The sequence below is a fragment of the Myxine glutinosa genome, chromosome 5, assembly GCF_964187855.1.
Source record: "Myxine glutinosa chromosome 5, kmMyxGlut1.1, whole genome shotgun sequence".
Classification (NCBI taxonomy): domain Eukaryota; kingdom Metazoa; phylum Chordata; class Myxini; order Myxiniformes; family Myxinidae; genus Myxine; species Myxine glutinosa.
The window spans coordinates 147,941,178-147,964,997 of NC_136265.1; the positions used below are offsets into that span (position 1 = coordinate 147,941,178).

Genomic DNA, 23,820 nt, shown 5'->3' on the forward strand with positions numbered 1-23,820 from the left:
TTTCTGTCAACCCTCGACTCTGATTCTGCAACTGGTCCTGACGGCATCAGCCCACGGGTCCTAAAATCATGTTCTTCTGCTCTTTCACTCCCTCTTTCTGTTCTCTTCACCCTCTCTTTTGCTCAAGGTCATCTGCCATCTGCTTGGAAATCAGCCAACATCACCGCTTTGCACAAAAAAGGTGAAAAAACAGATCCCAGCAACTACAGACCAATCAGCCTTCTCCCAATTATCAGCAAAGTCATGGAATCCATCATTGCTTCAGATATTAAATCTTTCCTCTTCTCCAATGGCTTGATCTCTGATCATCAATTTGGTTTCAGACCTGGTCACTCTACTCTGGACATGCTGCTTCTGCTTTCTCAACAATGGATGGAGGTCCTCAACGCCAAACAGGAAATTAGAGCTGTCTCCCTTGACATTTCACGTGCCTTCGATACGGTCTGGCACCCTGCTCTGCTCTCCAAACTCTCCTCCTTTGGTATCCATGGAAATCTCCACGCATGGCTGGCGGACTTCCTCTCTGGTCGTAGTCAACGTGTGGCCCTGAATGGGTTTCTCTCATCTCCTCTTCCTGTTCAGGCTGGAGTTCCCCAAGGTAGTGTTCTGGGCCCTGTGCTTTTTCTGGTCTTCATCAATGATCTCTCTGACTCTCTTGAAAATCCTCTCTATCTCTTTGCTGACGACTCTACTCTCTGTCGCTCCATTCCTCATCCCTCAGATCGGCAGTCTGCAGCCTCCTCACTCTCTGCAGACCTGGACAAAATCACAGACTGGTCAAACAAGTGGAACATGTCTTTCAATCCTGACAAATCTCACACTCTTACAATGTCTCTCCGAAAGGACCGACTGGACAACCCTCCCATCTACTTTCTCAACAATCCTCTCCAAGAAGTTCTGTCGCTCAAGCTTTTGGGTCTCACTATCTGCCATGATCTTTCTTGGGAAAACCACATTTCCAAGCTGGCCTCCAAAGCCAGTCGCCGACTGGGCATCCTCCGTCGTGCGAAGTCCTTCCTTGGCACACCTGAGCTCCTCACCACATACAAGGCTTTCATCCGCAGCTCAATGGAATACTGTTCCCCCCTCTGGGCTGGTGCTCCTGCCTCACATCTTGCTCGGCTTCACGCTGTTGAGGCAAAAGCTTTCAGAATCATTGGAATCTCCTGCGATGTAGTCAACGCCGAGGGCCTTTCACTCACTCACCGCAGGCAGGTTGGTGGTCTTTCTGTCTTCTACCGACTCCTCTCCGGCCTTGCTCCCCCAGCTCTCTCTGTGCTCTGTCCCCCCAATATTCCTTCAGGTCGCACAAGATCTGCCTGCAACCCTCTTATGGTTAAACTGCCAAAGTCTAGGCTCTCTGCTCACCTTCACTCTTTCATTCCCCTTTTCTCCCGCCTCTGGAACAAACTCCCCCACTCCCTTCAATCCCACTCCTCCCTCCAGGTCTTTAAAACAGCTGTTCACCACCATCTCTTATCGTCCCCCATCGAAAACCTTGATCTTTTCTACCCCCGGTAATTCACCCCAGAGTCCTTGCAGTGTTCATATGTTTTAATCCTCTCCCACCTCCCCCCAAGTCCTCCCGATGTCCCTGCTCTCAAATGTTGTGTTTGTGTCCTTCCTCCTCTTCCCCCTCTCTTTTGTGTCCTTTCCCCTCTCTCCCCATCTTGTCTGCCGCTCCCCTTGTTTTTTGTGTTTTGTGTGTCGGTTTGTCTTTTTGTGTGATTAATGTTAGCTCTTTCACGAGCCTCGATCTTGTATACCAAAAAAAAAAAAAAAAAAAAAAAGGGGGGGAGAGAAAGGGAAGCTCGCATCCGAATTTGGATCTTCGCCGAAATTGAATCGATTTGTCCTTGTCACACACCAAACCTGTCCACAAAGTTTCAGCCAAATCCGTCCAATTTTTTGAGTTCGTCAAAACACCTGGCAATCATCGTGTGACGGGTCCAAATAATTTGGCTCGGTCATTTGGAAAACGTGCTGATATGGCAAACAGCTCAGAAATCGGGTGTTATCAAATTTATTTTACTTTGAAACTCACGAAGATAATGTTACGTGCTCCACCCCAAACCCCGGTCACGGTGTACCTCCGCGCCCCGAGAGGAGTCACGGCAGAAAGACGTGTTATTCTGTGTGTCAAAGATCAATGGTGAAACCACACCAATTGTTACCAACAAACAAGTATTGTGTTAAGGTCACACAAGAATAACAGCACAAAAACAATAGTAATCAATTGTACAACCAATATATCATTCTTATGATGGTACCATCAGTTTCATACAATATAACTCACTGTGCTCCAAGTGAGCGAAAATAACATTCCCAATGTCTCTGTCCCGGCTTCAAGCCAAAGTCGATCCACGCTCCAGTGATCGTCAGAACGATGATGTATCGAAACCAGAATCCCGCTCGGTTGACAGTCACACTGCCAAAGATGGGCAAAGGTGTCATCAAGAGGCGACTGGGAAATCACACCTTCGGGTATGGATGTTCAACGGCTCCCCACACGGCGAACCACAAATTCCCACTCGAAATCCACGTTACACATGCAAACCAGGCTAACGGCTGGATGCGTTGAAATGGTTGGAGCGAGGTGAAAAACCTGGAGCGATGCAAAATTGGGCGCGAGGCAAAACAGCCAACGGCCCGTACTCAAGGCGTAACGGCACTCCAACGATTCTCTTTGGAATCAACCGCAAAACCTGACACGCAGGTTGATCTGTCACAGCGATAACAACTCTGTCGCAGGAATCCCTTTCCCAGGAAACCCAAAGTTCACTCGTGACCCCCGTTCGCCAGCGTTTGCTCAAGACCTCGAAGCAGCTCGGCTTCTGCTCCACCTTACTCGCTCCGCCTCCTTTTCCTCTTCTTCTTCCTCTTCTTCTTCCTCTTCTTCTTCGTCCGGTTCCCGATCCGGTTTCTTTTTAAAACATTAATTTTTTTTACCTTTTGAAAACAGTTATCTCCAATTCACTTAAACGATAACAATAATAGTACATGGAACCAAAAATGTTTACAGTTAAGTTAAGTTAAGTTAAGTGGATGAGAACCACAACAACGGAAGTGACGAATCCATAACAATAAACAACATTACATTTTTAAAGCAAACCTGATTAATTTAAATTAGCGAATTGCTTTAGAAACAGCTGCTCTAATACAAAGGAAAATGCAATCGCTCGGCCCCTGCTGAGGTTAAAAAGTTAAAATCCACTGTGCCTCCTTCCTGGTCGTGCCCAAGTGCATAAAATTGTCAGTTAAATTTGTTTTTTCACATTTCAAAGGCGGTAATGAGGTAATGGTTGGTCTCCTGCTGAGCTTGTTAAATCACTGGTTGAATAGCCACCACTTGTGTGCTGATACCACAATTTATAATCGAGTCAAAGGCTTACTGTATTCAAACTTACAAATTCAAAGTCAAAAGATTTACTTACTGTATGAACGATTGTTTGGAACGGAATCCCTTTGTAACCCAAGAACTCACTCGCTCAATCGCTACTGTTTTATATAAAATTTGCTTTTCACACAGCCAAACTTATGAACAATGATATGGACCTAAAGCAATTACTATCCCACTGAAGGCGCCACAGATCCCGCTTGCACAACAAGACAACAATGCAGGCGAGACTTCCTTTTTCTTTGTTGTGCAGGGTAGATGCTGGACTCTGCAACCCGCTTTGGAAACAAAGTGCGAGATGAGAGCCAGTGACAAGTAGGTACTAAGATGAAGTCAAACCAAACAGGGCATGATGATCAATTACGAGGAAGGCCAGCGACGATCAGCCTCCACTAGGCGTCATGGACCCCTTTTAGCTTCCAAAGAAAGGCTTCCTGATCTGCTCTCTGTCCTCTTCCTCCAGGCCCTCCAAAAACACAGGGTGATTCCAGCTTGGGTCATTGCCAAAACCCCAGAGCGAACCACTTCTTTGTGCTCCTTTTGCACGAGGCTTTCTGATCTCTCCAAATAAACACATGTGCCCTCTGTCGTTCTCCTTCCTCCTTCAAGCAAGGTTTCTCTCTTTCTCCCCTTCTTCCTCCTGGGTCGAGTTCTCCCCTGGCAGTCCCAGCCATGGGGCGGTCCCCATAAAAATAATTTGCAGTGGCACCTCCTGCTCCACAGCGCATTATGCCACCATGGCTGACACACACTGGCCAGACAGATTGTCCCTGCTAGAGCGGGGGTTAGCCTGGCTAATGGGAATAATGGGAATATAATCGTGTATTTAAGTCTTCATGTTTCGGATTTCCATTTGGCGCCTCAAGCCGATGACTGACATTAAGGTTTTTAGGTGCAATTTTTTTTCCCACCTTGTACCTCATATGATGAAAATTGTCATTTAAATGGATTGATGAGCAATTTCTTCCTCTCATTTCAACTGATAGAATTATCCGAATTTTAATGAATGAGGATGTAAGCTCGTCGTTTTGTAGCACGACTCAATTAACTCCCCCCTCCCCCCACACCCAATCTCCCCCTGTAGAGGGATCTGGTTTTAGTCATTCATCTCTGCTGCTGCTACATCAGCTCAAGGACAAGCTCACAGCTCACAAAGTTTACCTGACCTTCTTGCGTGATGTAAGTAAGCTTTGTTTATTTACGTGCCTCAGAGAATGTGATTTTGCGTTGGGAACTTTTGTCATCTTAACCCCTGCACGCTCGTACCACTCAGCGTGGGATTCTACAAAGGCTGGGTGATACGCGGCTCCACGATGGGCGTGCGTGCACGGCACGCCTCCTCTGTGAACACGCCGAGAAGCTGATGGCGGCCATAGCACTGAAACAACAGCACGAACGCCAGCCCGAGCTTGTCACACGCATGATACGTCGCGTGCTCGCACGCCGCTTCGTAAGCGTACCTGAAAATCTCACGCCCGCGGATGTCTTTTTCCGAGAGGTATTTATTCCCTCGTCTTTGAAACAGGTCAGATGTTCTTTGCAATTATTGCTTTAAATGAATGGTTGTACAGTGAAGGCCTGTGGCGGTGTGCATCATGGATAAGTTGCGTTAATTGCAGGTGACACGAATTGATGACATCATTGAAGTACTGTTAGAGGAAGAAGATGACGTTTTACAGCGATGCAGAGAGGATATGACAGAGTGCACTCAGACGGTGTTCCTCGTTAACAATATTATTCTGGTCAGTTATCTTTTCTTTCCATCCTTGCTTATTTATATTGTTTATGAAGTGCTATGAGGGTTCCATTCATCATCTAGAAAAGGTGTAAATAATGATGTGAAGTGTTTCCACATTATTATGCACAAAGATGTGCCTTGATATGCTTGCGATACACCGATTACACCGTGCATCATGGCACGGCATTCGGAAATGCAGCGGTTTCACATTGACAAAACAAATTGCTATCTTTTTGTCCTCTAGGAGATGCTGAGGAAAGCTTTGCAGTACCGTAACCAGGAGTTGCACATGTATGCCTCGAACATGCAATACAAAGCCAACTCTGAGTCCATCTCTTGGACAGGTGTGGTTGTGGTGGTTGTGGTGGTGGTGGTGTTGCTTTCTAGTGTGTTGTGTGTCTTTGACTTTAAATCCAATGATTATTCCATTGGCAGTTCTTCAGATTGAAAGTGTTTTTTAAAAAACCGAGAAGTACTATATCTGATCATTCATAATTTTTCTTCACTTTCTCATCCTTATATGAAGAATAAGTACGCCATGAAGTCATCGGGGCAACTTCATGTTTCCCTTTGAGATTCGAGTCAGGTCAGGTGTATGGGTGTATGGGTGTATGGGAGCATGCGCCGGAGCAACACGTTGCCGCATCCACTTTTCGACGGTACTCCAGGAGCCTCCGTCTGGCCATCTCCCAGGCTGATGCCTGGCCCATCCCTATCTCCTTGAGATGCCGATCAACCTGCTACAACCACGAGGCATGCGGTAGTCCCGTTGGCCTCCTCCACTCATGAGGTTCCCTGCTGAGAGTATCTGGTGAGCTGGATCAGTATCCGGAAAACGAGCCACATGTCCATACAGCTGCAGCCGACGCTCACGGGCATTACAGGTAGCAAATCTCATCTGAGTCTTTCTCGGCAACCGCTCGTTGGACACAAAGTCCGACCAGCGATAGCCATGGATTCTCCGAAGAGACTTGGTTCCAAAGGAGTCAAGTCTCATTCTCTGGCCCTTGGTAAGGGTCCAAGTCTCGCATCGGTAGAGCAAGACTGGAAGCACCAAGGACTTAAAGACTCTGACTTTCGTCCTCCTGCATAGATACCGAAAGCGCCACATCCCATGATCCAGTGAATCCATGACTCCCCAGGCCCGACCCAGACGTCTATCAACCTCTGGCTTACAGCATGCTGAGACAGGAATAACACTGCCAAGGTAATTGAATCTCTTCGTGACCTCAACATCTTCGCCACAAACGGGCACAGACAAGACAGCAGCATCCAATATGTAATTGAAAGCCTGGATCTTGGTTTTGACCCAGGAAACCCGTAATCCCAGCGGCTCCGCCTCCTCATTCAGTGCCTGGAGGGCCCCCGTAAGAATATCCAACAACTTGGGGCAAGTGAGCTGATGCCATCATGTCCAGTTCCAATCAGACTCTGGGGTTGAAAGAATGTCCTCTACCTTCTCAGGTGCAAAACACACTTGTCTGGAGGGTTAGGGGAAAAAAAAGTACTTTGTGATACATGTATGAAATTTGGCACACAGTTACTATCTCTCATAACGGTTTATTTCAAAACTGGACCCCAACCGGATTTGACCTGTCATGGATGTAGCAGCCATTTTTCAAAATCACCGACATGCGAGTTTTCAATGTTTCATATATCGGCTAATAATATAGTTCGGAACTTAATTTTGGTCTCTATACCCATGTTTTCAAGGCCAAGGAATCCAAATATGACAATGTTCAAATGATCTTGTCAGCCATTTTATTTTCCAATGTTTTGTTGTCCCCCGTCGCACCGCGGAGCGAAAGGGGGACTATGGTTTTCCCCTCCGTCTGTGTGTCCGTGCGTGCGTGCGTAAGCGAAGGACCGCATTCAAATTTGGTGTGTGGGTGCAACCCACGTCAAAATCCAAGATGGCCGCCACCATGTATGTCTGACGCCATGTATGTCTGAACCTTGTGAGCGGAATATCTTGAAAAATAAGCGAAGTACCAACTTCTAATCTGGTGTGTGGGTGTATCTAGGCATAAAGAAGAACACTATTGAAAATTGGGTCGCCACGTCAAAATCCAAGATGGCCGCCACCATATATATATATATATATATATATATATATATATGTCTGAACCTTGTGAGCGAAATATTTTGAAAAATAAATGAAATACTAACGTATAGTCTGGTGTGTGGGTGTATCTACGCATAAGGAAGAACGCTATTGAAAATTGGGTCTCCACGTCAACATCCAAGATGGCCGCCGCCATGTATGGCTGATTATCTTGAAAAATAAATGAAATACTAACGTCTAGTCTGGTGTGTGGGTGTATCTACGCATAAGGAAGAATGCTATTGAAAATTGGGTCAGCACGTCAAAATCCAAGATGGCCACCGCCATGTATGTCTGAACCTTGTGAGCGGAATATCTTGTAAAATAACCGAAGTACCAACTTCTAATCTGGTGTGTGGGTGTATCTAGGCATAAGGAAGAACGCTATTGAAAATTGGGTCGCCACGTCAAAATCCAAGATGGCCACCTTGCGTCTTCCACTTTGTCAACTCGCATCACTTCACCGACGGGGGACCTAGGCGTAACGCTTGTTGTAGTATGAAAGTTTCTTTTTAACTCAACTGGACTATGTCCAGCTGAGTTTTTGTCGACACCCAGTGTCTGTCGTCTGTCTGTCTGTCGTCTAAACAATTCGACGTCTACGCTCTAAAAGTCACAAATATTGATTAAATTTGATGAAACTTGTTATGCAGCATCTTTAAGACATAAACTAGTTTGGGATTGCATTTGGGCGTTGCACGTCCAAAAATGGGTGCGGCTGGGCGTCCATATTGAAAAATCAATTTTTGTCAATCTGGTACTTCCTAATGTAGCTAGAAGGCTGAAACTTGGTGTGTAGACAGTATGTAACAAACCTCAACACATATAAACCACCTTTAGAGGCCATTTTTCCCCGCAAGCGGGGGTTGGCCTTTTTCGGGAACCGTGGTTGTTGTTGTTTTTCGGTCCCCTTTTTGAAGCAATGTTTTAGGGCCGGATGCCCTTCCTGACGCCAACCCTTTTTGCCGCCTTTAACGACAAGCAGGGAATTACCAGTGAACTGGTACTCAATTTGCCGACCTCGGAAGGATGACAGGCTGAGTCAACCCCCCTGGCGTTAATTCAGCGATTGACCGGGATTCGAACCCAGGATCCTAGGATCCTAAGCCAGCACTCTAGCCGCTAGCCCAACACCAGGGATTACAACACCTCAACCTCAACACATATATTACGGGTATATATACCGGTGACGTCATATGTCACGTGACATGGTGGCCATATTGGATTTCATGTAAACCTTTAAAATGCATCTCCGCCTTCATTTTTTGATCAATTGAGTTGAAACTTTGACCACTTATAGTATATCACTTTTTCGGATGTATATCCTAATTATGAGGTCATAGGTCACATGACATGGCGGCCATATTGGATTTGATGAAAACATTTAAAATGCATCTCTGGCTTCATTTTACGATCGATTGAGTTGAAACTTTGACCACGTATCGTATGGCACTTGATTGGATGCATATCATAACGATGACATCATAGGTCATGTGACCTGGTGGCCAATTGGCCACATTCTAATCATATTGATATAGACCAGTTGAGTTCAGGTTCCCTGGAACCTCTAGTTGAGGTTGGACTGGTATTGATTTTCTGGCTCTCCTCAGAGTGGACACACACTTGTTAACTTTTTGGAATGCACTGAAATTGCCTTAGGTCTTGTCTTATTGGCCTTCCAGGAAGGGAAGGTGAATTGTTTCAGAGCAATTGCCTCACCACAGGATTCAGTGTGCCATGGTCAGGTAGATGGGTACGATAATTTAAGAGGAGATGGGATGAATCTGTGCATGAGAGCAGGTTTCTGTGGAAGAATTCCCAGGCTGATTTAATATTGGGGGCAGTAGATATGATCAGATGAACCAACTGTAGCAGAGGAAGAACAGGAGACATTTGCGGGGAAGTTTGTCATCATCAACTCCAGAAGGGAGGATTTAGCAATGAGAGAAATCCGGGTGGGAAAGTTTACAGATCGAGTCAGTCACATGGAGTCACAGAAGTCCTTTGCTTTAGTGGCATGGCTGACGCGAGAGGTACTAACACCCAGCCTAGCTTCATGGTGACGATTGAAATCGCCACATATGAAGAAGAGAGAGTTGGGATGAGTCGTTAAAAGTTTGTCCATGTTGTCTGAGGGAGAGAGATGTAGATGGAGTCGTCACTGTTTGGAGGATGGTACAACATACAGATGAACAAGAGGTGGGGGCAGAGGGGATATGTCGCAGCTGTGCTATTCCTGGGGGTTGGGAGATCAGATGTAAGATCGTTATTGATGTAAAGTGCAACTCTGCCACCGGGGTGTGTTCAGGCTAAGGCTGGGACCATGTATGTGCACATGGACAAAAAATTATAAACGTTTACAAGAATCTGTAAATGTGTGCATGTTCCATTGCTTTATTGCTTTGCTAACCACCAAAGGTGGATGGAGGTTATTTTTTCACCCCTGTCTGTCTGTTTGTCTGTCCGTTTGTGAACAAAATATCTCAAAAATTTGTGGACGGATTCGGTCGAAATTTGGCAGAGATCTAGCGTATGTGACAAGGACGAAATTATTAGATTTTGGTGAAGATCCGGATTCGGATCTGGCTACTATAATTTTTTAAGTGATTCTTCACCATTGGGAGATAGGAACAAAAACGATACATTGCGGGATATCTCAAAAAGTTATGGATGGGTTTGGACGAAACTTGTTGGACAGGTTATGTGTGTGACAAGGAAGAATCGGTTCAATTTTGCTGAATATCCGGATCCAGCTCGTTGAATTTTTAAAGTGATTCTTCACCATTGAGTGATATGACCAACCAGGCAGAGGTATGCTCTCTACGGAGTGCCGTTCTAGTTAGTGGTTTCTTTCTTTAGCCATTGCTATCAAGTTACTTAGACTTGAATAGAAAATTAATGCCTTTTAGATACTAAAGGAAATATGAAATACACAGCCATCCGGCATGCTTGTCTTGAAAGATGAGTGCCATATCTGATATGCTTCTTTAAGAAGAAAAAAAACGTTATTTTTTATGTACACATCTTTACTCTTTCTCAGTAAGTTATTCTTTACTCTTTCTCATGGTGGTGGTTCATATGCAGCCTGTGGCTGCTTGGCTGCATCCTTTTCTGGAAGCAGGTCTGTGCCACCACTGATGCAATGCCCTCTGTTACCAGTACACTGGTACTCATTTTGTCGACCTCCGAGGATGACAGGCTGCGTCAGCCCATCTGGTATTATTTCAACGGCACAATGAGGGCTCAAAATCAAGACCATCTTTAAACCAGCCGTGTTAAACTAACACAAGGCTACTCTTTTTCATAACGGATTAATTAGTCAGTTAAAGCTGCAAAATAAATGGAACGTAATGACTACATTTACCTGTTGTTGTTTTAGTTGTTCTTTTTGTTGAACGTGATGTAATTACTCTTCGATAAATGGACTAAAGTTTTTTGTTGGAACTTAGTAGATTTTAACGTTTACACGTATACATTAATCAACGACGACACCGTGTACACGTTTAGCAAAATACACAGATATGCACAGGTCCAGTTCAGGCCTATCAAATTGGGGGAGACAATAACCGGGGAGAGACGCTAAGGAATCGGTGACGTCCTGTGGGAGGAAGGATTATTTTACATAATCGGGGGGAAGGTTTGGGTGCGTGGCATGCAGGGGGAAGGTTTGGGTGCAGGGGGAAGGTTTGGGTGTGTGGTGTGCGGGGGGAAGGTTTGGGTGTGTGGTGTGCAGGGGGAAGGTTTGGGTGCGTGGCATGCAGGGGGAAGGTTTGGGTTTGGGTGTGTGGTGTGCAGGGGGAAGGTTTGGGTGTGTGGCGTGCAGGGGGAAGGTTTGGGCGCGTGCGTGCAGGGGGAAGGTTTGGGCGCGTGGCGTGCAGGGGGAAGGTTTGGGCGCGTGGCGTGCAGGGGGAAGGTTTGGGCGCGTGGCGTGCAGTGGGAAGGTTTGGGCGCGTGGCGTGGAGGGGGAAAGGTTTGGGCGCGTGGCGTGCAGGGGGAAGGTTTGGGCCCGTGGCGTGCAGGGGGAAGGTTTGGGCGCGTGGCGTGCAGGGGGAAGGTTTGGGCGCGTGGCGTGCAGGGGGAAGGTTTGGGTGCGTGGCGTGCAGGGGGAAGGTTTGGGTGTGTGGCGTGCAGGGGGAAGGTTTGGGTGCGTGGCGCGCAGGGGGACGGTTTGGGTGCGTGGGGTGCAGGGGGAAGGTTTGGGTGCGTGGCGCGCAGGGGGAAGGTTTGGGTGCGTGGCGCGCAGGGGGAAGGCTTGGGTGCGTGGCGCGCAGGGGGAAGGTTTGGGTGCGTGACGCGCAGGGGGAAGGTTTGGGTGCGTGGAGCGCAGGGGGACGGTTTGGGTGCGTGGGGTGCAGGGGGAAGGTTTGGGTGCGTGGCGTGCAGGGGGAAGGTTTGGGTGCGTGGCGCGCAGGGGGACGGTTTGGGTGCGTGGGGTGCAGGGGGAAGGTTTGGGTGCGTGGCACGCAGGGGGAAGGTTTGGGTGCGTGGCGTGCAGGGGGAAGGTTTGGGTGCGTGGCGTGCAGGGGGAAGGTTTGGGTGTGTGGCGTGCAAGGGGAAGGTTTTGGTGCGTGGCGTGTTATGTTTTCCTTTTTCTTTTTTAAGCGTGAAGAAAAGTAGGATAACGTTGAGGAGGTATAAGTAAGATATTTGGGAGGAGGAAAGCAAAACGAGGACACAAAGACATAGGTTTCATGCTTTCCATCTGAAGTGAGGCTGTTAGGCCTTGAACAATACAAAGCTAATTCAATATATAGTACAAACAACGTATGATTCAACATGAAATAATGCACGGTATATAAGAACAACAACACTTAGATGAAGTTGCAATATGAAAACGAGAGAAATCCAGTTCGGAAAACCTAGCTTTCGTGAGGTGGAAAAGGGAATCTCAGATTTCACCTGCATGTGTGAAAATTCCCAAACCGGAAGCCAAGTGTTCATATAACCATTTGTTTGATTCCAAGCAATAATTGAATCAATAGTCCACTAATCAAAACACAATTGTGCCTTTTTACTCTTCCCTGGCAGAAAAGGAGATAATGCGCAATGTCCTATGCAAGCAGCATGACTTGGTGTTGGGGCAGATCTATCCGGAGGTGGACGGCTTATCTCGATGCTCCCTCCTCGACCAGCTAGTGTCCTTGGTCGACATCTGCCTGGAGGGCTATGTGAGCCAGTTGCAATGGTTAACAGAGTTCCTGCCATCGAGCCAAGAGCGGCACGTAGCAGTTGAGGCGGAATATTCACAACGCCGCTCGGAGCTACTTTTGCCCTACTGTGCGTTGCAATTTCCATTATTTTGCAATTTCCATTATTTTTATGCTGTGGTTATATTGTCAGAAGATGGGATGCTTCCTGTGCAGTGATGCCACAATGTGTGGTTTTTTTTTTTTGGTTTTTTTTTAAACAGTGTCTCTGGGACAGCATGAAAGGGTTGCGGTGCTGGCAGAAAAGTTCTGTGACTTTGATTTGCTTGTTCGCCTATGTGAGCAAATGGATGACCAAACGAGACTGCAGCGGTACTTGGACCAGTTTGCCGACAAGGTGCGAGAGACACTCGTTAAATGCCTACCTTCACCCTTATCTGTACCCCAATTTAATTGTATGTCACCGCTTCAAATTTGAATTTGAAATTCTTCAAAACTTTTTTTTTTTTTTTTTTTTTTCCCCACCGCTTCAAATTTGATGTGGATCTTGTATGTCGGAGGCGTGAGGTTTTTGATAAACCAGGCTACTATGAACGATGTCTTGCTCTGGCTATTTCCACATTGTAATTAATTCTCAAAGACCACTCCAGTGTGGCAAGTGTGCGTCCAAAGATGGAGAAAACCTTTAAACTTTGCACTTATTATCAATCTGGTGATATACGTCTAAATTTATTGGCAAGTTTTGTGTTGCAGAATTTCTCTGAGTTTCTGTTCCGATGGTACATGGAAGAGGGCAAGCGATCGAAGCTGTTGAACCAGCCTGTCGCTCAGCACTCCCAACTAGCCAGGTTTCTTCAGGCGCATGAGCATCTCGGTTGGCTCCACGACATCCACACGCAGAGATACGGCAAGGTGTGCCAACCGATCTTCTTAATTGGCAGTCCTCAACATGCACTGCCTTAGACTTTTAAGGGTGTTTGTTTTGAGTAAACTGGAGTTGCTCCTCATTTGTGAAATCTCCATTTTGTATCGTGCAAATATGGCTGTCTTTCAGCTGATGCAAGCGAGCTTTTTGCCCTCCCAGGCATCCTCAACTCTCCGGAACATGGTGAGCCAAGAGAAGAAGTACTTCTCACGGAAGAAAACTCTTTTAAGCCTTAGCAAGTTGACAGCTCTTGCCTCTGACCTTCCTGCAGAGGAGCTCCATGAAACCTTAGAGGGTACGGAAACTGCAGGGCAAGTAAAGCTATTGTGATAGTCTTTCCTTCCCAAGCTCCCATCCTATTGTGTAAACACTTTAATCCTAGAATCCATGTTACAATTTTATTGATAGAATGTTTAGGAAAAATGATGTTTCCTTTCATATTTCACTTTTGCAAAAGCTTGGGTTTGCTGCATGCGAGCCGCCAACAAGTGTCGAACCCAGTAGATTTGGGTGAATCGTTGCCCTTGTTATGGCTACAAGTTCACTTGTTGAAGCTCTTGATTTTTTTCTGATATGGTCGAGAACAACTTTTGTACAAAAATAAATTCCAATACAATTAATGATCGGTTTAAGTCGTATCGGTTTACCTCCTCATATCATTTTAATGTTGGCAAATGGGGGACATTATTATCAGTTTGTCGTCAATCGGGTTTCACGTCGTTGACATTGTTTAATATCACTTATAAGTTACTCGATCACTCACCAAGTTGTGTTTTTGTGCACCGTTCGGTCAATCCTGTAAGGGACATGAGTGGAGAGCCTACGGTGTTCCGGCAAAGGCAAACTACCTGATGTGGAAGGAACCTTCTCGAATCACGGTTTCTCTATGGCAGATTCGCTACCGATTCGACTTATTTAGTATCATCCTCAATTGAATTGTATAATTTGTGATTTATTAAGACTTAACATTTGGAGTGCTGGAACGTATCGCCTGTACTTCAGTTCATTCTTGTGGGAAATATCAGTTAACGTCGTATCAGTTTGTCATGTTTTCCAGGAACGTAACCCTGACCTAAACGGATCATTCCCAGTACCATGTGCCGTTTACCGTTGATCCGGGGCCCGCAAAGGCGATACATTGCTGCCTGCTCATAAATGAATGAGAAATTCACAAAAGTCGTATTTGGGGTGCATTTTCTTTTTTAAACAAGGAGTTGATTGATCCAATCGAGAAATTGCCATTTGTACAGATTTGAGTTTGATTTATATGAGAGTGGAGCACCAGCGAATGCATTGTGGGATAAATATGTGACGTGGATGGAGGATCAGAGGGCATAAAGGACAAGGAGTATGACCGGAGAGTAGGTTTCATGATACGGAGGATTTTACAAGAAAACAGAAGGGTAATTTACGTAGAGCAAAAACAGCTTATCCACAGTAGCAGAAGGTCATTTGCTGATGATTCTTCAGGCCTTGGACTCCATTACCTCGAGGATGGGTGTGGAGGGCATCAATAATGCATTGTCTGTGGTGTGGTGGACAAATGCCTTCTGAGTGCGATGTATTAGCAGAAAATTACTTTGTTCTTCGGAAGTCTCCAAGATAATAACTGGTTCCGGAAACAAATCTGAAGATGTGGTTGCAGCTGATTCCAAGATGAGAGGGTGGCAAAGACTACACCTTGGCTATTACAGAATTCATTTGGAGGATCTGATCATCTTTGTGAAGACACTGAACGAATGTTTGGGACTTTCTAGAAATTAATGTCATATCCCAGGTGGTTGACAGTTCCGAATGTTTTCTTATCGGTGGACAGCGACGCAGCTGTAGCCTGTCTGTCACGATGGAGTGGGTGGGGGTAGATTTGTCCGGCAGCGTCGTCTGCAAAGTGATATAGAGAGTTTTCCAGGGAAGCAGAAAGGTCATCAATTGAAGTAGAACAAAAACAAGATAGATCCCCAGGGAGCTGTGTTCGGTTACACCATCCTCCAAGGGACATGGAGCAGAAATATCACCTTCCCGAAATAACACAATAATTTAGTGTGTGTGTGACTGTGTGCGTGTATATGTCTCCACAGAAATCCGGGCAGAACAAAGCTTCCAACTGTACCAAGAGTCCCTTCCTAAGAGCCTCTTGGATAATCGGGGCATTGATGTAGACACCATGGGAGTTCTTTCAGCTCGTGAGCTTATAATGGTATTGCTGCACACCTGCTGTATAGGCATAACTACTCAATTGAATATTCTCATGATGTCCCTATTCAAGTTTTAAGATTCTACACTTCTGCAAAATTTTAATTTACTTTTATTTTGAAAAATCTATTTATTTATTTGCTATTATTATTTTGGTTGCTAACCATATAAATGTTTGAGGTTGGCTGGTATAGACTTTTGTTTTTGTGTTTTTTTCTAGTGAGGGGATTGGTGGGACGGTTGGTGATGGCCTATTTCAAAGAATGCCAGACTGAATTGTGCAAATTGAGCTGGTCTCTGAGAAATGGCCGTGTTGCTATCCGGTGTTCGGTTAAACCCCTGCGTGGTTCATTAATGACATTCAGGAAGCGTTGGGGGTGGGAGGAGGGGGGGAGGGGGAGGCACTCAATCTGTACGTGACATCAGTCCACACCTTGCGCTTGACTCTCCAGTTCCTCAGGGTGACTTGAGATGGGCATCAAAATTCTACCTATGAAAAGGCAGTGCTGTCCACGTGTCCTCCCCCAATATTGTTATTTAATGGCCACTATTATCCCACCTATTGGGGTCGGCCAGAGGAAGCTTGGCCCAAGTCTTTCACGAACCGGCCTGGCCAGGCCTGACATTCGCCTGGTTCGGGCAAGAATTTGGAATTTGGCCATGGTGCCGGCAATACTCACCTACTCTTTGCGAAGGATACCATGGGATCTTTAACGTCCAAATCATGCTGGCAGACGGGACTCCCGGTTTAACGTCCATCTGAGGGACGGCACACACATTGATGAATCGCCCTGCCTGTGAAACACCAAACTGACAGTTTATAGCCGGGTCAGGATTCGAACCCAGGCAAGACAGCTTGGAGGCAAGTGTGCGTACCTCTAGGCCACCCTGTCAGCCCAATCCCCTCCCCAATTGACGCAATTTAATTTGCTGCACACAAACTGGTTGAATGTATTCTTTTTCCCAGCTGTTCATTGACGAAGACAACCAGGAAGCGAACGAGTTTGATTTCAAGAAGGCACTCGAGCTGCTGCTCTACATTAAACTGGCAAGTGTTCTCTTTCAAACATGTACACTTTCTTGTAATTTTCTCTCATCACGTCTTAGATACATCTGCAGCTGTCCTTCCCTGTCTGCATAAGCTCTGCCCTGAGTTTGTGAAGCAGGTGGTCTCGTAAGCTGCTTTGCGGCTGATGTGCAAGGGTGTTTTGCATTTTCCTTTTGTGCTAGGATGATGATACCTATGTTGAGGAGAATCTCAAGGTAAAGATCTTCGGCCAAGCTTTGCTCCGAGACAAGTGAGTCGGACGATCGACTCGTCAATTCGCAATATCTTGTCGTCAATCTCGTGCCATTTCCAGCCCGGTTCGGATGTACCTAAGCAGGTTCTGCCTATGTCTTAATGGCGGTGCGGTCAGAAAGCTGCTGTGCCACTCATATTTTATCTGAATGTTGTGGCTTGTGCGGTGGTTCAGAGCAGTTTTGAAGTTGAAGGGGGATGAAGGGGGTGAATGATTTCTAAGGAGGAAGTGAAACGATTTTCTTATTGAGGTGATAACCTCACGTTTGTGACTGTGATCCCCATCTGAGCTGGAGAGCAATTGGAAGAGGATGTGAAAGAAGGGTCGGAGATAGGCTTCCGTGCTCAAAATGTGTCTGCTTTGAAAGTGGGTCTGGGTGGGGGTAGTTTGGTCAGTGAATCAGTGTAGTGTTTGACAGAGGGAGGGGAAGCCGGCGACACCACCTTCTGTCCCGAACACGAAACGCCCCATGTTTGGGAATGTGACGGCACATGTGTACTCAACCGCCACTTGTGCATCAAATTCCTTTCCCAAACAAGGCCTCACACGGGTTTCGGTAGGAAGTTTCGGGTCTGCTTGTGAACAAGATGTGATTTGCCACTTTAATGTCGTCATTGATTTTGTTTCATCTAACCCATTTTCCCCTGCCTATTTCTTTGATCCGCACTGTTATGTATCCCGATTACAAATAAACAATTTTATGTTACATTTTAATCATTTCGTTTTTCTCTCTTTCTCTCTATCTTTCTTCATCTTTCTATCTTCCTCTTTACCTTCATCTTTCTTTCTCTTTCTATTTTTTTATCTTTATCTCTCTATTTTCTCAATCTCTTCATCTTTATCTTTATCTCTCTATTTGCTCAATCTCTTTATCTTTATCTCTCTATTTTCTCAATCTCTTCATCTTCGTCTCTATCTTTATCTCTCTATTTGCTCAATCTCTTTATCTTTATCTCTCTTTATCTCTATCTCTATCTTTATCTCTCCATCTTTGTCTCTCTTTATCTTTATCTCTCCATCTTTGTCTCTCTTCATCTTTATCTCTCCATCTTTGTCTCTTTACCTTTATCTCTCTATTTTCTCAATATCTTTATCTTTATCTCTCTATTTTCTCAATCTCTTTATCTTTATCTCTATCTCCATCTTTATCTCTCCATCTTTGTCGCTCTTTATCTTTATCTCTCTATTTTCTCAATCTCTTTATCTTTATCTTTATCTCTCTATTTTCTCAATCTCTTTATCTTTATCTTTATCTTTCTATTTTCTCAATCTCTTTATCTTTATCTTTATCTCTCTATTTTCTCAATCTCTTCATCTTTATCTTTATCTCCCTATTTGCTCAATCTCTTTATCTTTATCTCTCTATTTTCTCAATCTCTTAATCTTCGTCTCTATCTTTATCTCTCTATTTGCTCAATCTCTTTATCTTTATCTCTCTTTATCTCTATCTCTATCTTTATCTCTCCATCTTTGTCTCTCTTTATCTTTATCTCTCTTTATCTCTATCTCTATCTTTATCTCTCCATCTTTGTCTCTCTTTATCTTTATCTCTCTTTATCTCTATCTCTATCTTTATCTCTCCATCTTTGTCTCTCTTTATCTTTATCTCTCCATCTTTGTCTCTCTTCATCTTTATCTCTCCATCTTTGTCTCTTTACCTTTATCTCTCTATTTTCTCAATCTCTTTATCTTTATCTTTATCTCTCTATTTTCTCAATCTCTTTATCTTTATCTCTATCTCCATCTTTATCTCTCCATCTTTGTCGCTCTTTATCTTTATCTCTCTATTTTCTCAATCTCTTTATCTTTATCTTTATCTCTCTATTTTCTCAATCTCTTTATCTTTATCTTTATCTTTCTATTTTCTCAATCTCTTTATCTTTATCTTTATCTCTCTATTTTCTCAATCTCTTCATCTTTATCTTTATCTCCCTATTTGCTCAATCTCTTTATCTTTATCTCTCTATTTTCTCAATCTCTTAATCTTCGTCTCTATCTTTATCTCTCTATTTGCTCAATCTCTTTATCTTTATCTCTCTTTATCTCTATCTCCATCTTTATCTCTCCATCTTTGTCTCTCTTTATCTTTATCTCTCCATCTTTGTCTCTCTTTATCTTTATCTCTCCATCTTTGTCTCTTTACCTTTATCTCTCTATTTTCTCAATCTCTTTATCTTTATCTTTATCTCTCTATTTTCTCAATCTCTTTATCTTTATCTCTATCTCCATTTTTATCTCTCCATCTTTGTCGCTCTTTATCTTTATCTCTCTATTTTCTCAATCTCTTTATCTTTATCTTTATCTCTCTATTTTCTCAATCTCTTTATCTTTATCTTCATCTTTATCTTCATCTCTCTATTTTCTCAATCTCTTTATCTTTCTCTTTATCTCTCTATTTTCTCAATCTCTTTATCTTTATCTTTATCTCTCTATTTTCTCAATCTCGTTATCTTTATCTCTCCATCTTTGTCTCAATCTCTTTATCTTTCTCTTTATCTCTCTATTTTCTCGATCTCTTTATCTTTATCTATCCATCTGTCTCTCTTTATCTTTATCTCTCCATCTTTGTCTCTCCTTATCTTTATCTCTCCATCTTTGTCTCTCCTTATCTTTATCTCTCTATTTTCTCAATCTCTTCATCTTTATCTCTTTATTTTTATCTCTCTATTTTCTCAATCTCTTTATCTTTATCTTTATCTTTATCTCTATTTGCTCAATCTCTTTATCTTTATCTCTCTATTTTCTCAATCTCTTCATCTTTCATCTTCATCTCTTTATTTTTATCTCTCTATTTTCTCAATCTCTTTATCTTTATCTTTATCTTTATCTCTCTATTTGCTCAATCTCTTTATCTTTATCTCTCTATTTTCTCAATTTCTTCATCTTCGTCTCTTTATCTTTATCTCTCTATTTGCTCAATCTCTTTATCTTTATCTCTCCATCTTTGTCTCTTTACCTTTATCTCTCTATTTTCTCAATCTCTTTATCTTTATCTCTCTATTTTCTCAATCTCTTTATCTTTATCTCTCCATCTTTGTCGCTCTTTATCTTTATCTCTCTATTTTCTCAATCTCTTTATCTCTATCTTCATCTCTCTATTTTCTCAATCTCTTTATCTTTATCTTTATCTCTCTATTTTCTCAATATCTTTATCTTTATCTTCATCTTTATCTTTATCTCTCTATTTTCTCAATCTCTTTATCTTTATCTTTATCTCTCTATTTTCGCAATCTCTTTATCTTTATCTTTATCTCTCCATCTTTGTCTCTCTTTATCTTTATCTTTCTATTTTCTCAATCTCTTTATCTTTATCTCTCTATTTTCTCAATCTCTTCATCTTTCATCTTCATCTCTTTATTTTTATCTCTCTTTTCTCAATCTCTTTATCTTTATCTTTATCTCTCTATTTGCTCAATCTCTTTATCTTTATCTCTCTATTTTCTCAATTTCTTCATCTTCGTCTCTTTATCTTTATCTCTCTATTTGCTCAATCTCTTTATCTTTATCTCTCCATCTTTGTCTCTTTACCTTTATCTCTCTATTTTCTCAATCTCTTTATCTTTATCTCTCTATTTTCTCAATCTCTTTATCTTTATCTCTCCATCTTTGTCGCTCTTTATCTTTATCTCTCTATTTTCTCAATCTCTTTATCTCTATCTTCATCTCTCTATTTTCTCAATCTCTTTATCTTTATCTTTATCTCTCTATTTTCTCAATATCTTTATCTTTATCTTCATCTTTATCTTTATCTCTCTTTTCTCAATCTCTTTATCTTTATCTTTATCTCTCTATTTTCTCAATCTCTTTATCTTTATCTTTATCTCTCCATCTTTGTCTCTCTTTATCTTTATCTTTCTATTTTCTCAATCTCTTTATCTTTATCTCTCTATTTTCTCAATCTCTTTATCTTTATCTTCATCTTTATCTTTATCTCTCTATTTTCTCAATCTCTTTATCTTTATCTTTATCTTTATCTCTCTATTTTCTCAATCTCTTTATCTTTATCTCTCCATCTTTGTCGCTCTTTTTCTTTATCTCTCTATTTTCTCAATCTCTTTATCTTTATCTTTATCTCTCTATTTTCTCAATCTCTTTATCTTTATCTCTCTATTTTCTCAATCTCTTTATCTTTATCTTCATCTTTATCTTTATCTCTCTATTTTCTCAATCTCTTTATCTTTATCTTTATCTCTCTATTTTCTCAATCTCTTTATCTTTATCTTTATCTCTCTATTTGCTCAATCTCTTCATCTTCGTCTCTTTATCTTTATCTCTCTATTTTCTCAACCTCTTCATCTTTATCTTTATCTCTCTATTTGCTCAATCTCTTTTTCTTTATCTCTCTATTTTCTCAATCTCTTCATCTTTGTCTCTCTTTATCTTTATCTCTCTATTTTCTCAACCTCTTCATCTTTATCTTTATCTCTCTATTTGCTCAATCTCTTTATCTTTATCTCTCTATTTTCTCAATCTCTTTATCTTTATCTCTCTATTTTCTCAATCTCTATCTTTATCTCTCCATCTCTTTATCTCTCCATCTTTGTCTCTATCTTTATCTCTCTATTTTCTCAATCTCTATCTTTGTCTCTCTTTATCTTTATCTCTCTATTTTCTCAATCTCTATCTTTATCTCTCTTTATCTCTTTATCTCTCTTCATCTTTGTCTCTATCTTTATCTCTCTATTTGCTCAATCTCTTCATCTTTGTCTCTCTTTATCTTTATATCTTTTTATCTCTTTCTCTTTATCTCTCTATTTTCTTTATCTCTTCATCTCCATCTTTGTCTCTTTATCTTTTATCTCTCGATTTGCTCAATCTCTTCATCTTTGTCTCTCTTTATCTTTCTCTCTCTATTTTCTTCATCTCTTTATCTCCATCTTTATCTCTCCATCTTTGTCTCTATCTTTATCTCTTGATTTGCTCTATCTCTCCATCTTTGTCTCATTTTCTTTATCTCTCTATTTTCTCAATCTCTATCTTTATCTCTCCTTATCTCTTTATCTCATCTTTATTTCTTCGTCTTTGTCTCTTTATCTTTATCTCTCTATTTTCTCAATCTCTATCTTTATCTGTCTTTATCTCTCTCCATCTTTGTCTCTCTTTATCTTTATATCTCTATTTTCTCAATCTCTATCTTTATCTCTCCTTATCTCTCCTTATCTCTTTATCTCCATCTTTATTTCTTCGTCTTTGTCTCTTTATCTTTATCTCTCTATTTTCTCAATCTCTATCTTTATCTGTCTTTATCTCTCTCCATCTTTGTCTCTCTTTATCTTTATCTCTCTATTTGCTCAATCTCTCCATCTTTGTCTCTCTTTATCTTGAACTCTCTATTTTCTTCATCTCTATCTCCATCTTTAAATCTCTTCATCTTTGTCTCTCTTTATCTTTATCTCTCTATTTTCTCAATCTCTATCTTTATCTCTCTTTATCTCTTTATCTCCATCTTTATCTCTCTTCATCTTTGTCTCTTTATCTTTATTTCTTGTTACGTGCTCCTCCCCAAACCCCGGTCACGGTGTACCTCCGAACCCCAAGAGGAGTCGCCCCGAGAGGAGTCACGGCAGAAAGATGTGTTATTCTGTATGTCAAAGATCAATGGTGAAACCACACCAATTGTTACCAACAATCAAGTATTGTGTTAAGATCACACAAGAATAACAGCACAAAAAACAATAGTAATCAATTGTACAACAAATATATCATTCCTATGATGGTACCATCAGTTTCGTACAATATAACTCACTGTGCTCTAAGTGAGCGAAAAGAACATCCCCAATGTCTCTATCCCGGCTTCAAGCCAAAGTTGATCCACGCTCCAGTGATAGTCAGAACGATGTCGAATCGAGACCAGAATCCCGTTCGGTTGACAGTGACAGTCACGCTGCCAAAGATGCGTAAAGGTGCCCTCAAGGCGACTGGGAAATCACCCCTTTGGATATGGATGTTCAACGGCTCCCTTTACGGCGAACCGCAAATTTCCACTCAAAATCCATGTTACACACACACACCAGCTTAACTTCTGGATGCGGTGAAATGGTTGAAGCGAGGCAAAGAGCCCAGAGTGATGCGAAATCAGGTGCGAGACAAAAACGGCCAAAGGGCCTCTTCTCGAGGCGCAACTGCCCTCAAACAACGATTCTCTTTGGAATCAACCGCAAAACCTGACACGCAGGTTGATCTGTCACAGCGATAACAACTCTGTCGCAGGAATCCCTTTCCCGGGAAACCCGAAGTTCACTCGTGACCCTCGTTCGCCAACGTTTGCTCAAGACCTCGAAGCAGCTCGTCTTCTTGTCCGACTCACTCGCTCCGCCTCCTTTTCCTCTTCTTCCTCTTCGTCTTCGTCCGGTTCCGGTTTCTTTTAAAACATTAACTTTTTTTACCTTTTGAAAATAGTAATCTGTATTTCACTTAAACGACAACAATAGTAGTACATGCAACCAAAAATGTTTACAGTGGATGAGAACCACAACAACGGAAGTGACGAATCCGTAACACTTCCCCCCCTCAAGAAAGAAAGTTGGAACATAGTGAAAACTTTCTTTGTATGCAAAAACTCTTTTAACAAACAAAAGTAAAACTCTCTCCCAAATGATCAATTCACGTGAACAACAATAAATAATATTCCCCAAAATAAAGCAACAAAACTTCCAACAACCTACAGGAATTTCCAAAGTTAGTTCACTCTGGATAAAGCATCAGCAACGACATTGTCCCTGCCCTTTACATGCTCAATTTCCAAGTTGAACTCCTGCAAAGCCAAACTCCATCTCATCCACCTCTGATTTTTATTTTTCATTTTTTGAATGAAGGTGAAGGGGTTGTGAGCAAAAATTCAAAGCAAAGCAAATCTATAGCACTTTTTTAAGGAGGCCGAGCTGAGAGCCAGGTTTCATGGTGGTTGGGTGGTGAGGCCTGGAAGTATTCACTGCATGGACGCATTTAGGAACGTTGAGTTCACGGGTTAATCCGTGTAGGAATCTTGGCTCGGCTGCTCCTGAGCACTCAGTGC

At 42.5% G+C, this 23,820-nt stretch overlaps 1 protein-coding gene across 1 annotated transcript in view; it reads left to right on the forward strand.

Annotated features, from left to right (window-relative positions):
• Positions 1–23,820, forward strand: part of NUP133 (nucleoporin 133) — a 95,287-nt gene that overhangs the window by 59,122 nt on the left and 12,345 nt on the right. Inside the window, exons 14-24 of the mRNA XM_068116003.2 lie at positions 4,482–4,576; positions 4,671–4,895; positions 5,017–5,139; positions 5,380–5,479; positions 12,268–12,516; positions 12,650–12,783; positions 13,140–13,298; positions 13,471–13,606; positions 15,390–15,508; positions 16,472–16,552; positions 16,735–16,802. Of these exons, the coding sequence (XP_067972104.1) occupies positions 4,482–4,576; positions 4,671–4,895; positions 5,017–5,139; positions 5,380–5,479; positions 12,268–12,516; positions 12,650–12,783; positions 13,140–13,298; positions 13,471–13,606; positions 15,390–15,508; positions 16,472–16,552; positions 16,735–16,802 (1,489 nt within the window). The remainder of the gene's footprint in view (positions 1–4,481; positions 4,577–4,670; positions 4,896–5,016; positions 5,140–5,379; positions 5,480–12,267; positions 12,517–12,649; positions 12,784–13,139; positions 13,299–13,470; positions 13,607–15,389; positions 15,509–16,471; positions 16,553–16,734; positions 16,803–23,820) is intronic.